The sequence below is a fragment of the Danio rerio genome, chromosome 3, assembly GCF_052040795.2.
Source record: "Danio rerio strain M-AB ecotype USA chromosome 3, GRCz13ab, whole genome shotgun sequence".
Taxonomy (NCBI): Eukaryota; Metazoa; Chordata; class Actinopteri; order Cypriniformes; family Danionidae; genus Danio; species Danio rerio.
Genome location: NC_141023.1, coordinates 12,701,706 through 12,717,500, shown reverse-complemented (window position 1 = coordinate 12,717,500; position 15,795 = coordinate 12,701,706). Strand labels below are relative to the sequence as shown.

At 36.7% G+C, this 15,795-nt stretch overlaps 2 protein-coding genes across 3 annotated transcripts in view; one reads left to right on the top strand and one right to left on the bottom strand.

Annotated features, from left to right (window-relative positions):
* Positions 1 to 15,795, bottom strand: part of dnaaf5 (dynein axonemal assembly factor 5) — a 571,499-nt gene that overhangs the window by 185,412 nt on the left and 370,292 nt on the right. The window lies entirely within an intron of this gene.
* slc25a19 (solute carrier family 25 member 19) overlaps positions 1,609 to 15,795 on the top strand; it is a 21,529-nt gene continuing 7,342 nt past the window's right edge. The window contains exons 1-6 of one of the 2 annotated variants that reach the window (XR_015479676.1): positions 1,609 to 1,759; positions 3,017 to 3,150; positions 5,915 to 6,070; positions 7,830 to 8,000; positions 8,532 to 8,706; positions 9,065 to 9,729. Coding sequence is in view for 1 of the 2 variants with exons in the window: in NM_205715.1 (NP_991278.1) it covers positions 3,019 to 3,150; positions 5,915 to 6,070; positions 7,830 to 8,000; positions 8,532 to 8,706 (634 nt within the window). In the remaining variant the exon portion in view is untranslated. 2 annotated transcript variants of the gene reach the window in all.

The following is a 15,795-nucleotide window of genomic DNA, read 5'->3' as shown; positions in this document are numbered from 1 at the left end:
TAATTCATTGATTTCTGCAGTGGTGCAGTAGGTAGTGCTGTCGCCTCACAGCAAGAAGGTCGCTGGTTCGAACCTCGGCTCAGTTGGCGTTTCTGTGTGGAGTTTGCATGTTCTCCCTGCGTTCGCGTGGGTTTCCTCCGGGTGCTCCGGTTTCCCCCACAGTCCAAAGACATGTGCTACAGGTGAATTGGGTAGGCTAAATTGTCTGTAGTGTATGAGTGAGTGTGTGTGTGAATGTGTGTGTGGATGTTTCCCAGAGATGGGTTGTGGTTGGAAGGGCATCCGCTGCGTAAAAACTTGCTGGATAAGTTGGCGGTTCATTCCGCTGTGGCGACCCCGGATTAATAAACTAAGCCGACAAGAAAATGAATGAATAAATGATTTCTGCTTGTTCCCTTAGTCCTGATTCTACTGTTGTTGGGTCTATTTGTTTCTCCACTAAAAAATCAAATCATTAAATCAGATCTTTATTTTTAGACCTTGTCATCTCAAATCCATTTTCTATTTCTTATTGAAACAACCTCTTTGGTGATAATAAATGGTCGTATGTCTGGTTGCTCCCCCAGAATTTTTTTTAACAAATTACATTTAAGGAATAAATTTTAAAATTATTCACAGGTTTTATCATGTTAAACTTTTTTTTTTTTTTTTTTTACAAAAATTCAAAAATGACATTGACATCTCTTGCTCTTTCTGTGAAACCTCTTCTGAATCTGTTGCTCACTTATTTTGGGAGTGTCCCTCTGTTAAATCTTTTTGGTCTAATGTAAACTCTCTAATTGTCCTAAAGGTTTGTGGGGATTTTTCTTTAAGCTGTAGACATGTTATTTTGGGGTTTTATATTGTAGGAAATTCCTTACTTCAACTTTTTGCATAAACCTCATTTTATTTATTGGAAGGTTTTTTTTTATACACAAATGCAAACATATTTATTGTAAGCCTATTTTTTAATTTTTTAAACGAGAACTAGCTCTTTATTTAAAAACCATCACAGTCTTTCACAACAAGAAAGCTATCAAAACTTATAAAATATGTGCTTTATTTAATATTCTGCAATAATTTCTTTTTTCTTTGTCATTTTTTGTTTTTTTCTCTCTATTGTTGTTCTTTATTTTGATTTACCTATATTATATTTGTTCTAAATTTGTTACATTCCACTTATTTCAAAAAGTAATTTTCCTATTGATTGTACCATAGTTCTTTCAGTTTTGTATATTTGTTGTAATGTACTGTACTGTTATTATTGCAGTAAAAATAATCATATTTTAATAAAAACAAAAGCAAATAGACAGAATATCGCAGAATAATTAATGTAATGACTTTAACGATAACTTTAAAAATAACTTAATTATTTAACTTATAAAAATATAAACTATTAGGAATGTGGACGTCTAATTTAATTTAATTTGAAATGTAACGTTTACAATTATTTTTTACAAAAGATGAATTTAATTCAATCTTATTAAATTAAATTAAATCAAACAAATTAAAGTTAACAACGACATTAAAAACAAGTACAAAGAAAACGAAAGGGATTAAGCTCGGAACTGATATTCTCGGAGTGAGTTCCCGCACGGTGAGTAAACAGAGTCGCGCCGCCCTGTCATTGGTCCGTGCACTGTGCTGTACAACAGTGACTATGAAGGGAACATGAGGTGCCCTCTAACATCACATTGCAGCACTTTTCTCATTAGAGAGCATCACAAAAAAGCCGATTCCACAGAGGAACTCCAGACACACTAAAGAGCACACAAGAAAGGTTTGTTTCCTATAACACGCGTTTATATCTTAAGCGTGTAACTTACTAAGTCAGTAAGGGTAGGACAACTGTGGCTGTGTCTCAAATAATGAGCTGCTTACTGATATATGCCATTGAAAACGCTTTTGGAAACGCAGTCATTGTATTCTGCCAATTCCTGTCAAATAGAGCCGCAGTAGGGTACATGATATTATGTCTTTTTATGACTAAAATGTCTTTATATTTTAATATTTAGCGAATAACCCTTTAGGGTACGTTATTATTATAGTGTTTGTGGACACTTCAATAGCTTCTAATTGTCTTTCTTTTAAATGAATATTTTTATCAGTCCCTGTTTAAGTTCAGTAAAGACACGTGACAACTTGTGACACTCTCCCTATATTGTTTACCACGGTACTTTGAATATTCGGTCTGAAATCACATGTAAGTAAACAACATTAGCCCTGTGTATTTGACTGCGAACTGCACCTCAGTATGTAATGAATGCTGGCTTCCACACAATCCATTTGTGTTGGGGCAACATTTTTACAAATTTAAGTAGAATGAACATAAACAATTAAGTTGTCCGCTCTCAAGAAACTCAAGAATTGAGTTATAAATAAATATTTTGAAGAAGCAGCAAATGTCATTTATTGTTATTATATGTTCATACAGTTCTTTTGTGGTAAATTGACTAAATGTTAATAATTTAATTTGATTACAGAACTTTATCTGTCTGTCTGTCCATTCATCCATCCATCTGTATCTGTTTATATCTATCCGTCCATCTGTCTGTCTGTCTGTCCGTCTGTCTGTCTGTCTGTCTGTCCATCCGGCGTCTAGCTGTATTTATCTCTATCCATCAATCTATCTGTATCTGTTTCTATCTATCTATCTATCTATCTATCTATCTATCTATCTATCTATCTATCTATCTATCTATCTATCTATCTGTCTGTCTGTCTGTCTGTCTGTCTGTCTGTCTGTCTGTCTGTCTGTCTGTCTGTCCACCCATCCATTTGTATCTGTTTATATCTATCCATCCATCCGTCTGTCTGTCCATCCGTCCGTCCGTCCGTCTGTCTGTCTGTCTGTCTGTATATATTTATCTCCATCCATCCATCCATCCATCCATCCATCCATCCATTCATCCGTCTTTTCAGTTCATCTCTGTTTAGTTCCACTGGGGTTTTCATCCTCCGTGCACATCAGTGTCAGATTAATAAAAAGTGAAAGTAGTCTACAACATGCTGTGTTTCTGTCTCCTGATCTGAGCAGGAATGGTGGGATATGACCCAAACTCCCCCAGTGTGTCTCTGGCCCCAGAGGAAGCAGCTCTGGCGGGGTCAGCGGCGGGCATCGTCACCCGGGCCCTCATCAGCCCTCTTGATGTTGTCAAAATCAGGTTTCAGGTATAGGAACTTTCTTTTAACTTTCATTTCTGTTCTGTTGTGCTCTTGTAATATGTAGTCATGAAATGAAAACAGAAACACTGAGCTCTTTTTTTCCATCTGATTCACATTGTCGTACTTTAAACATGAGTCACTTTTTTTCCTGTGGAATTTTAGCGCCACTCCCAAATTCACATCTGTACTGACTGAGCATGCTCACTTCAGAGGAGTGTGTGTCTCTGCTTTAAACTGCTCTTAAATGTGCCACATGATGCTGTGTGCTTTTAGTGTGTGTATATTGGTTTGTTTTGGTAGTTTATCTAGCATAGTAACGGGTGGATCGGCCTCAAGATGGCAGTGTGTGACACTTCCAGCTTTACATTTAAAGCCTTTCTTAAATGAGTCCTCATATGGGTTTAATTGTGATGAGGTTTTTCTAACCTATAATTTTATTTAACCTGTTCTGTTCCTGTACTTTCTATTTTATTCTGCTCTTTTCTATTCTAAATTGTTTTGTTTCTATTTTATTCTGTTCTATTTTAACTCGATCTGTTACAGTATTTTCTTTTCTGTTCTGTTATATTCTATTCTAAATTGTTCAGTTTCTGCCAATTCTGTTCTGTTTAATTCTAGTCAGATTTGTTCTGTTCATGTATTTTCTATTCTATTTTTCTATATTCTATTCTAACCTGTTCTTTTTCTGTCTATTTTATTCTGTTGTATTCTATTCTAGCTTGTTCTGTTCCTGTATTTGCATTCTATTCTATTGTAACATGTTCTGTTTCTGTCTATTCTATTCTGTTGTATTCTATTCTAACTTGTTCTGTTTTTGTCTATTCTATACTTTTTAATTCTAGTCTAACTCATTTTGTTCTTGTATTTTCTATTCTATTCTGTTTAAACTTGTTTTGATCTGGTATTTTTCCCCTATTCTATTCTGCTCAATTCTATTCTGACTTGTTCTGTTTTTGTCTAATATATTCTGTTTAATTCTATTCTATTCCTGTATTTTTATTCTATTATATTTCAACTTGTTCTCTTCCAATATTTTCTATTCTATTCTGATCCATTTTATTCTAAACTGTTCTGTTTCTGTCTCTTCTATACTATTGCTATTCTAACTTGTTCTGTTTTTGTAATTCCTTTTTTATTCTGTTCTATTCTGTTTTAACTTGTTCTGTTTCTGTCTATTCTATTCTGTTTAATTTTATTCTAACTTATTTTGTCCCTGAATTTTCTATTCTATTTTAACTTGTTTTGTTCCTGTTTTTTATTCAATTCTATTCTATTCTATTCTGTTTCTGTCTATTTTATTCTATTTCTATTCTAACTTGTTTTGTTCCTGTATTTTGTATTATATTTTAACTTGTTCTGTTTCTATTCTGTTCTGCTTAATTCTATTCTAACCTTTTCTGTTTCTATAATTTCTATTCTAGTCTATCTATTTTAACTTGTTCTGTTCCTGTAGTCTATTCTGCTCTATTCTATTCTAACTTGTTCCATTTCTGTGTATTCTATTATGTTCTGATCTAACTTGTTCTGTTCTATTCTATTTTAATTTGTTTTCTTTTGTTCTGTTCATGTGTAATTTCTATTCTATTCTGTTCTATTATAATTTGTTCCATTTCTGTCTATTGTATTCTATTCTAATCTAATTTATTCTTTTCTATACTATGCTATTCTATTTTAACGTTTTCTCTTATTTTGTTTTAAATCTCTGTTTAATTCTATTTTGTTTTGCTCTGTTTTATTCTATCCTGTTCGGTCATTTCTATTCTATTCTATTCTATTCTATTCTATTCTATTCTATTCTATTTTGTTCAGTACTTTGTATTAACAGTTGATTCTCTTTTAACTTCTTCTATGCAGGTGTGAATCTTGGTGTACTTTTTGCTGCTCAGCTTAGCCTGAAACCTCATTTTAAACAGTTTAACAAAAACTGCATTTTGTCACTTACGCAACATTTCCTGCGTCCGTCCTTTTCTCTCTACACCAGATGCTGAAGGGCTTGTCCATGCTTTTATTACATCTCGTTTAGATTTTTGTAACTCTTTATTTGGGGGTCTGCCAGCCAATTCACTTAAGATTTTACAATGTGTTCAAAATTCACACGTCATGTTTTCACTCACACATCATCTCATTCTCACATTACCCCTTCCACAGTTACACTGGTTGCCTGTTAAGTCATGCATCATTTTTAAAACCTTGATTGTAACTACTAAAGCTGTTCACGGTTCTGCTCCTGTTTTTATATGTGATCTGATATCTACATCTTCTTCCTTTCATAATGTACGTTCCGCTTCTGAGTCACCTTGTTTCAGCCTCATTGCAAACTTAGCACCACAGGAGGGGGGCATTCTCCTACCGTGCACCTAAACTGTTGAATACTCTTCCCACAAACATCAGGAACGCCAGTTCCCTGGACTATTTTAAGAAACTTCTTAAAACTCATCTTTTTATTATTGCTTATAACTTATGAGGCTTTCTTTTAATCTGTATTTTTAATTTTCTTGTATTTCATATTCCACTGTGTTCTGATGCTCTTGTTAGTGCTTCGAGTCTGAGAAAAGCACAATTTAAATACAATTTATTATTATTAATGCAGATAATGTGAATTTCTTTGTAGTTTACCTACTGTAGCATAGCAACTAATGGTTTCTCTTCAAGGTGGCAGTGTGTGACACTTTAGACTTTACATTCAAACCTTTCTGAAATGAGTCCTTATACAGGTATTATTGTGATGTTGTGAGGTCGTTTTGAATATTTGCAAATGTTGTTCTGACAGCTCCAGATCGAGAAGGTGTCATGGCGGAGTCGTCAGGGAAAGTACTGGGGTTTGTGGCAAGCCACCCGCTGTATTCTGACTGAAGAGGGCCTTCCTGCTTTTTGGAAAGGTCACATTCCTGCCCAGCTGCTGTCTGTGTGTTATGGGGCAGTTCAGGTACTTGAAGATGAACACTGCATATTCAGATGTTTACAGTCATCTTTCTGATAATAACCAACAATGAAGTAAAAAATATTGTTGTAACTAAATTGTTAAAATTAAATGTACCCCCTTCTAAGGGTAGAAAATCAGCTTTTCTTTTGTCTTGCCCTCTATTTTATTAAGATTCTATTTTTTAGTCTGTTTTTATTCTATTATGCTCTATTCAATTCTAATTAGTTTTGTTTTATTCCAATTTTTTTCTGTTCTGTTGTTTTTGTTCTATTCTAGTTTATTCTATTATTTATTCTTTCTAGCTCTGTTCTGTTCCTGACTATTCTGTTTTATTATATTCTACGTTGTTTTGTTTGGTCCACTTAAATTCTATTCCATTCTATTCTAACTTGTTCTGTTCCTTTTCATGTTCGTGTATATTCTATTCTATTCTATTCTATTCTATTCTATTCTATGCTAACTTGTTCTGTTTGGTCCACTTCAACTTTATTCCATTCTATTCTAACTTGTTCCATTCTATTCTAACTTGTTCCATTCTATTCTAACTTGTTCTATTCTATTCTAACTTGTTCCATTCTATTCTAACTTGTTTTGTTCCTGTGTATTCTATTCTACTCTATTCTATTCTAACCTGTTCTGCTTAGTTCCTGTATATTCTATTCTATTCTATTCTATTCTATTCTATTCTATTCTATTCTATTCTATTCTACTCTATGCTAACTTGTTCTGTTTGGTCCACTTCAACTTTATTCCATTATATTCTAACTTGTTCCATTCTATTCTAACTTGTTCCATTCTATTCTAACTTGTTCTATTCTATTCTAACTTGTTCCATTCTATTCTAACTTGTTCTATTCTATTCTAACTTGTTTTGTTCCTGTGTATTCTATTCTACTCTATTCTATTCTAACCTGTTCTGCTTAGTTCTATTCTATTCTATTCTATTCTATTCTATTCTATTCTACTCTATGCTAACTTGTTCTGTTTGGTCCACTTCAACTTTATTCCATTCTATTCTAACTTGTTCCATTCTATTCTAACTTGTTCTATTCTATTCTAACTTGTTGCATTCTATTCTAACTTGTTCTATTCTATTCTAACTTGTTCCATTCTATTCTAACTTGTTCTATTCTATTCTAACTTGTTTTGTTCCTGTGTATTCTATTCTACTCTATTCTATTCTAACCTGTTCTGCTTAGTTCTATTCTATTCTATTCTATTCTATTCTATTCTATTCTATTCTATTCTATTCTATTCATGTTATGTTCCTGTACATTCTGTTCTGTTCAAACTGTTTTGTTGCTATATATTCTGTTCTATTCTATTGTAGTATTATAACTTATTCTATTCTAACTTGTTCTGCTCTCATTAGTTTTGTATAACATCAATTTCTGTTTTAAACCAAATTTAATCTTTTGACAATTTTGTTCTGTTCCTGTATATTCTGTTCTGTTCTATTCTAATTAAATATCGTTCATTTTTATATATATATATATATATTCTAATATGTTAAATTCTAATATGGTTTTGATACATTTTCTCTCCTTATGAAAATAGCCATAATTTTGCCATAATTAAATTACAATAAAATTGCCATAGTTTTGACATAAAAAACAAACAAGCTATAATTTCTGTTCTAATTGTAATTTAGCATGTTTGGTAATAATTAAATATTGTAATTAAATATTGTGGTTGTAATTACCCTTGACAAAACTGCAGACATGCCCCTGAAACTCGTTGTTGTTTGTCTGTTTTGTCTTAGTTTGCGAGTTTTGAAGTTCTGACGGAGCTGGTCCATAAGAAAACCCCCTACAACAGCCAGACAGCAGGAGTTCATTTCATCTGTGGCGGTTTGGCTGCTTGCTCTGCCACTGTGGCCTGCCAGCCGCTGGATACCCTTCGCACACGCTTTGCTGCCCAGGGCGAACCCAAGGTCAGAGTTCATGAACATTACATACCATTACTAGCTGCTCAGTTGCTTAATGATTTAATTAGCACAGTAAGATCTGACTTTGCTTAGATTAAAGTCTTGTCACTTAACAGAAATAATGTGCAGTATAGAATATAAAGTCATGCTGCAGTGGAAGAAGAATGAATATTGTGTATGACTCCCGTGAGCTTGGACGACTTCATCCATACATCTCTGCATAGACTCAAATAAAGTCATCTGGAGTGGCAAAGAAAGCGTGCTTGCAGGACTCCCAGAGTTCATCAAGATTCTTTAGATTCATCTTTAATGTCTCCTCCATCTTACCCCAGACATGCTCAATCATGTTCATGTCTGGTGACTGTGCTGGCCAATCCTGGAGCACCTTGGCCTTCTTTGCTTTCTGGAACTTTGATGTTTTTCAAGATACTAGCATTCAGCTCAAAGTGCACTTTAAAGGCTTAACTAGGTTACTTAGGCAAGTTTGTGTAATTAGGCATGTCATTGTATAACGATGGTTTGTTCTCTTATGTACAGATTTATCGCAACCTCAGGCATGCCATTGGCACCATGTTGCGCTCTGAGGGGCCCTTCACTTTTTACAGGGGCCTTACACCCACCCTCGTGGCCGTGTTTCCATACGCTGGCCTGCAGTTTTTCTTTTATAATATTCTGAAGAAACTTCTGGAGCTACAGGACACCAAATCTAAAGGTCAGAGCATGTGCATTAAACTAGGCTAGTATAGTACGTTTTAAAATATGTATCACTATGGTATTTCTATAAAATATTTTAATGTCTAAAACTTCTTAGTCTTAGGACTTTCCCAGAAGTAGGTTTTAAAAAAAACAAGCTCTGTTGTTCTGCCATTTTATGCTTATTTATGAGGCAATAATTACAAATAAGTTTTTAAGTCAACAACAAGCATTATGAGCACTGTAGGACCAGATATAGGCTTATTTGGAAATGTCAGTTTGAATGTCAGTGCTATCTTACAGCAATTTGTAAATGTTTTTGGAGCCAAACTGTAGGAGCCATTTTTTGTGTTGTAGTGATTTATGTTGTCCACTAGGTGTCACTAACTGAAAACTATAACTGAGGTGCCTGTGTAAGCGAGGAAGAGCGTCAGGTATGGGAAAGCACACGGTTTTTGACCGTGCTACAGAGTAACTTGTTTGCTAGCCAGAAAACAGCAGTGTTTAGATATGTGCTGTGTATACATGGAGTGAATGTTATATTGACATGATAAAGAAGAAAGGAGAAGCAAAGATTGAGGCTTTGTTTAATTCACCTGCACAAATAAAGACATTCTGCTTAAAAACAACTTTAGCATGCATGGACTCTGATTGCACGCGTGAAATACGTGCTCACCCCCATTTCTGGCGATAACAGCAATGGAAGGCTGTTATATTAAGTCAAAAACCTCTGCTTCCAGTGATCTGTGAGTATAAATTCACGTCAGTGACAGCTCTTGAACACATTTATACTTGGGACCGATAGCCATGTGGATCTCGTTTGCTGTTCCTGTTTGAGTTGCTGTGGATCTCGCTTGCTGATCCTGTTGGAGTGGCGTTGGACTTCATTGCTGTTCCTGTTGGGGTTGCTGTGGATCTCGTTTGCTGTTCCTGATAGAGTTGCATTGGACTTCGTTTGCTGTTCCTGTTCTAGTTGCGTTGGACTTCGTTCGTTGTTCCTGTTGGATTCGCATTGGATGGTGATTCAACACAGGATTTAAAGGTACATTGTTGCAACAATAACTGAACTTAATGGCCATTTAATATGTGTGCACACAAAACAAGCGTAAATCCAATGCATTGGTTGCCAAAGGGTTGGACAATTTTTTGTACTGTATGGTTGTTCTGAAATTGTGGTAATATGGAGGAACAGTGTTTAAATGAGGAAGAATCTGCTGGGTCAAAACAACAGCTTTATGATGATAGTGAGCCTGAAAGGCAAAAAAGGCCAGTTAAACTTACCGCAAAGGCCTTATTGGAAAAACTGCAATCATTGCAAGCAATTAGGAAAGCAAAGTTGAACAAAGCAGACAAAATAATAGAAACTATTAAAAGGTTGATGCAAAATAACAGAGAATATGAAAATGAAGTACAAAGTGTATTTGAAAATTTCAAAAGGTTATGTTTGGAGGCTCAAGAAGCACATGAATCTTTGTTGACTTTGTTGCCTGATAATAAAATTGAGAAACATGATATATGGTACAAGGCAAAAATGATTTCAAAAAACGAGTTTATTGAACATGTCAATTTATGGTTGTCCACATCTGACACATGTCAGGAAATAACTGAAGGGGTTACTGATGCAAATATTAATGATGAGGTCGTCCCAGAGGACAGTGTTTCAAATGTTTCAAAGGGTGCCACTAACTATAGTAAGCACAGTTCCAGTAGTAGTTCTTCTACTGCATCAGCTCGTGTACAAGCTGAAGCAGAGAGAGCTGCACTTATGGCCCGTGCCGCTGCATTGAAATCTAAACATGCAATTGAAACAAAGCAAGAGGAATTGAGAAAACAGAAGGAACAACTTGAATTGGATGCTGAAATAGCAGCATCTACTGCAAAACTTGCTGTTTTGAGTACTGTTGGCAGCCAAAGCAAATTCTCACGTACTGGTAGTTCTCATTCAAAAGGAAAGGAAGTTACAAAGAGTCAAACGTCAAGGGAAGTGATTGGAAATGGAATTTTTGATTCAACAAGAAGAAAAATATTAAATCCACAAGCTACTGAATATGTACCAACAAGTCAACTATCAGTGGCCACAGTTGGAGCTAAAAACAGCAGTCCATCACAACCAACTGGCACTACTTCTAACTTCCCATCACAATCAACAAAAATGCAGCACAAAGGAGGATTGAACACTTATGGCACCAGCACTCATCAACATCAGGACTCAAGTCAGTTTGTACAACATTCCAGTGGCAGTATGGCAACACAAGCTTTAAACCCTCTTCCATCATACGATGAACCTCTTTTTGAGATTTTGAGAAAGCAGGAGGAGCTCACTGCATATCTTGTACATCAAGCTCAACCTCACACACTTCCAAATAGAGAGATTCCAGTCTTCAATGGTGATCCACTTCATTATGTATCCTTTTTGAGAGCATTTGAACATGGTGTTGAGGAAAGAACTCGCAATAAAAGGGACTGTTTGTATTTTTTGGAGCAATTTACCACAGGTCAACCTAAGGAACTGGTTCGAAGTTGTCAACATCTTGATCCTGAAATAGGTTATCCATTGGCTAAGAATCTTCTGAAGGAGCAATTTGGTAATGATTTTAAAATTGCTGCTGCATATATGAATAAAGCTTTAGGTTGGCCCTTGTTAAAGGCTGAGGACGCACAAGGGTTATATGCATATTCCTTGTTTTTGCGCTCATGTTGTAACCTTCTTAATGACATCTCTTTTATGCAAGAGCTCAACATGCCAAGTAATATGAGAACCGTTGTAATGAAGTTACCTTTCAAGTTGAGAGAACGTTGGCGAGAAAAGGCCTGTGAGATAATGGATCTGATCCAAGCCAGACCCAATTTCTCACATCTTGTTGATTTCATCGAACGACATGCAAAGATCGTTTCTGATCCTGTGTTTGGATGTATTCAAGACAAACAACAAGTTGCAAGCAAAGCTGGTAAGGTATTCAAGGGAAACAGTTTTGCTACAAATGTTGTTGCCTCAGTTCCAGTTAAAAACTTGCAGCAAGGAACTCGTTTTGTGAGCAAGACTTGCTTGTTATGTCAAGGCAATCATGTTTTGGAAAGGTGTCATGTTTTAAAGAAGAAGACACAACGAGAAAAGATTGACTTTTTGAAAGGAAAAGGAATTTGTTTCAGCTGTTTGAAATCTAGACATTTAAGCAAAGAATGTGACAATCGTCTTGTCTGTGAAGTCTGCAAGCAAATGCATCCTACAGTTTTGCACATATATCGCAAATTGGCAGCTGGAATTCCACAGGCAAAGGACACTGAAAAGAGGAGCAGCATAGTCTCTACTCAAACTTGTGGCCATACAGGGGCCGGGAATGAAAAGTGCTTGCTTTCAATTATTCCAGTACAAGTAAAATCAGTTAAAAGTCAGAAAGTAATTCAGACTTATGCCTTTCTGGACCCTGGGAGCTCAGCCTCATTTTGTTCAGAGCAGCTCATGAATGAGCTTAACATTGGAGGAAAAAAAATTAACATCTATCTTCGTACTATGGGGCAAGAACAGCCTGTGTCTTGTAATGTCATAACTGGTTTAGAGGTATGCGGTATCAACAGTAATAAGTTCTTCTCTCTTCCTGAAGTGTACACACAAAAGAAACTGCCTGTCAATTCGGACAATATTGTAACGCAGGAGGACATTTCCAAATGGCCATATCTGGACAGAGTAACAATTCCTCACATTGAAGCCAATATAGGTTTACTGATTGGAGCTAATGCATCTCAAGTAATGGAACCTTGGGAAATAATAAACAGCTATGGCGATGGGCCATATGCCATTAGAACCCTACTGGGTTGGGTTGTTAATGGACTTTCAGAAGCAAGCAGTAACTGCGAGGATGAAACTGGTACACCCTCTGTTACTGTTAATAGGATTTCTATCAGAAGGCTTGAAGAATTGCTCCAAAATCAGTATAATCACGACTTCAATGAAATTGTTGTCGAGAAAGAGGAGATGTCAAGGGAGGATTTGCAATTTATGGAAATGATGAAGAACTCTGTCAAAATGCTGGATGGTCATTATAGCCTGAGGCTACCATTTCGTAGTGATGATGTTGTACTTCCAAACAACTTAAGTGTTGCCAAACAAAGGTGTAATGGTTTGAGAAAAAGGCTTGAAAGGAATCAACTGTTGCATGAGGAGTATACTCATTTTCTGTCTGATGTTCTGGAGAAAGGATATGCTGAAAAGGTGCCAGAGCATCAATTAGATCGTGATGATGGAAAGGTTTGGTATATTCCTCATCATGGAGTATTACATGCAAAGAAAGGAACATTGAGGGTGGTGTTTGATTGTGGGGCAACGTTTAGAGATACTTCACTCAACAAACAATTGTTGCAAGGTCCCAATCTTACAAATTCACTTTTGGGAGTATTGTTACGATTCAGACAGGAAACCATAGCACTAATGGCTGACATTCAAGCTATGTTTCATCAGGTCAAGGTAGCAGAAGATGATGTGGATTTTCTTCGGTTTTTATGGTGGTCTGATGGAAACTTGAAGCAGGAAGTCACTACATATAGAATGATAGTCCATCTGTTTGGAGCCGCGTCTTCTCCAAGTTGTGCATGTTATGCATTAAGACGAACGGCGGAGGACAATCAAGCACTTTTTCCATCAGAAGTGATCGACACTGTCTTTGATTGTTTCTATGTAGATGACTGCTTGAAAAGCATCTTCTCAGAGGAGGCTGCTATTGCCATGGTGCAGGATCTTATTGCTCTTTGTCAAAAGGGTGGATTTTGTTTGACGAAATGGACCAGTAATAGTCGTAAGGTACTACAATCAGTTCCAGAAGAGTACAGAAGTAAGGACATCCAGTACTTGGATTTAGACCGGGACAAGTTGCCTGTAGAACGAACTTTGGGGCTCAAGTGGTGTGCAGAAGCTGACACGTTTCAATTTAAACTGCAGTTGAAACCCCATCAGTGCACAAGAAGAGGAATTTTGTCTACTGTTAGTTCAGTTTATGATCCTATGGGATTTCTTGCTCCTCTTATGTTGCCCGCCAAGTTGCTTCTACAGGAGATGTGTAGACAGAATCTGGGCTGGGATGAAGAAATACCTCCAGCTCTCCGAAAACAGTGGACTTGTTGGATTTCTAATTTGGATGAAGTGTCAGAGTTTCAAGTAGGCCGATGCTTAAAACCTACAGATTTCGGTGAAATCATGCATGCCTGTTTGCATCATTTTTCAGATGCCTCTGAAAAAGGATATGGTATGGTTACTTATCTTAGGATGATTAACAGTGATGATAAAGTGCATGTAACATTTCTACTTGCTAAGTCCAGAGTGGCTCCCCTTAAAACTCTAACCATTCCTCGCTTGGAGTTAACAGCAGCTGTTCTCTCTGTTAAAGTGGACCAGATGTTGAGAAGGGAATTAAGACTTCAATTGGAGAACTCAGTTTTTTGGACTGATAGTCAAACTGTGCTCAAGTACATCAAAAATGAAGACAAACGCTTCCAAACCTTTGTTGCAAATAGGGTCTCTTACATTAGAGATAGGACATTGCTTCAGCAGTGGAGATATGTTGCCACCAAGGAAAATCCGGCAGATGATGCTTCACGTGGAATGCATATCAAGGCATTTATGCACAGTAAGAGATGGATTGCAGGTCCTAGCTTTCTTTGGAGAACAGAAGAGCATCAGTTACACCCCAAAGAGCAAATTGTCGATATGCACGAAGATGATGATCCAGAGATCAAGAAAGATCTTAGAGTGAATGCTGTTATCATGCAAGATATCCAGAATGCCAGTAACTGTCTTATCACACATTTTTCAGACTGGAAAAAACTGAAAGTGGCAGTTGCTTGGATGCTCAAGGTAAAAAAACTACTGAAACTGATATGTCTCAAAAGAAAGGAATTACTGTTACTGGAAAGGAATTGCAATGCTTCAAAATCAGACATAGATTTACAAATGAAGTCATTCAAGGCAACTTTGGGTGGACAATTTTTGTCGTTGGAAGACCTCTTTGAGGCTGAAATAGCCATTGTTCGCTTCAGTCAGCAGCAAGAGTTTCGAGATGAGATTCAACAACTGAAGCATGGTTCCTGTGGGGTCAAGAAGGAGAGCAGCATATACAGATTGGACCCTGTATTGGATGACGAACTCATCAGAGTAGGAGGAAGACTCAGAAAGGCAGCCATGCCTATCGAAGCCAAACATCCCATCATTTTGTCCAAAAATCACCATGTGTCAAATCTTCTACTTCATCACATTCATGACCAATTGGGTCATTGTGGTAGGAATCATATGTTGTCCAAACTCAGACAATCATATTGGATTATAAACGCTAATGCTGCTGCAAGAAAAGTCATTTCCAAATGTATTGTATGTAGACGTTACAAAGGAAAGATGGGCGAGCAAAAGATGTCTGACCTACCTCTTGAACGAATTACACCTGATCTTCCACCTTTTACAAATACTGGTGTGGATTACTTCGGTCCTATCGAAGTTAGAAGAGGACGTAGTACAGTAAAACGATACGGAGTGATTTCTACTTGTATGGCAAGTAGAGCGGTGCACTTGGAAGTAGCCTATTCTTTGGACACAGATGGATGTATAAATGCTCTACGAAGATTTATTTCTCGTAGAGGTCAAGTAGTACACATCAGGTCAGATAATGGGACAAACTTCATTGGTGCCAACAGAGAGTTAAAAGAGGCCATTTTTGCATGGAACGACAAGCAAATTGAAAAGGAGTTACTTCAAGTAGGTGTTCAGTGGAGCTTCAATCCACCGGCTGGATCCCATTATGGAGGTGCATGGGAGCGCATTATTCGGATGGTGAGAAACATTCTTTGCTCTGTACTTCGCCAACAAACACTGGATGACGAATCCTTTCATACCATTCTGTGTGAAGTAGAATCAATCCTAAATGATCGTCCCATTACCAAGGTATCCAGTGATCCCAATGACCTTGAAGCTCTTACTCCAAATCATCTGCTTCTCATGAAAGGCAAGCCTGCATTACCACCAGGTCTTTTTGAAAGAACAGATCTCTATGTGAAAAGAAGATGGAAACAAGTGCAGTACCTAGCTGATCTTTTCTGGAAAAGATGGATACGGGAGTATCTTCCTCTA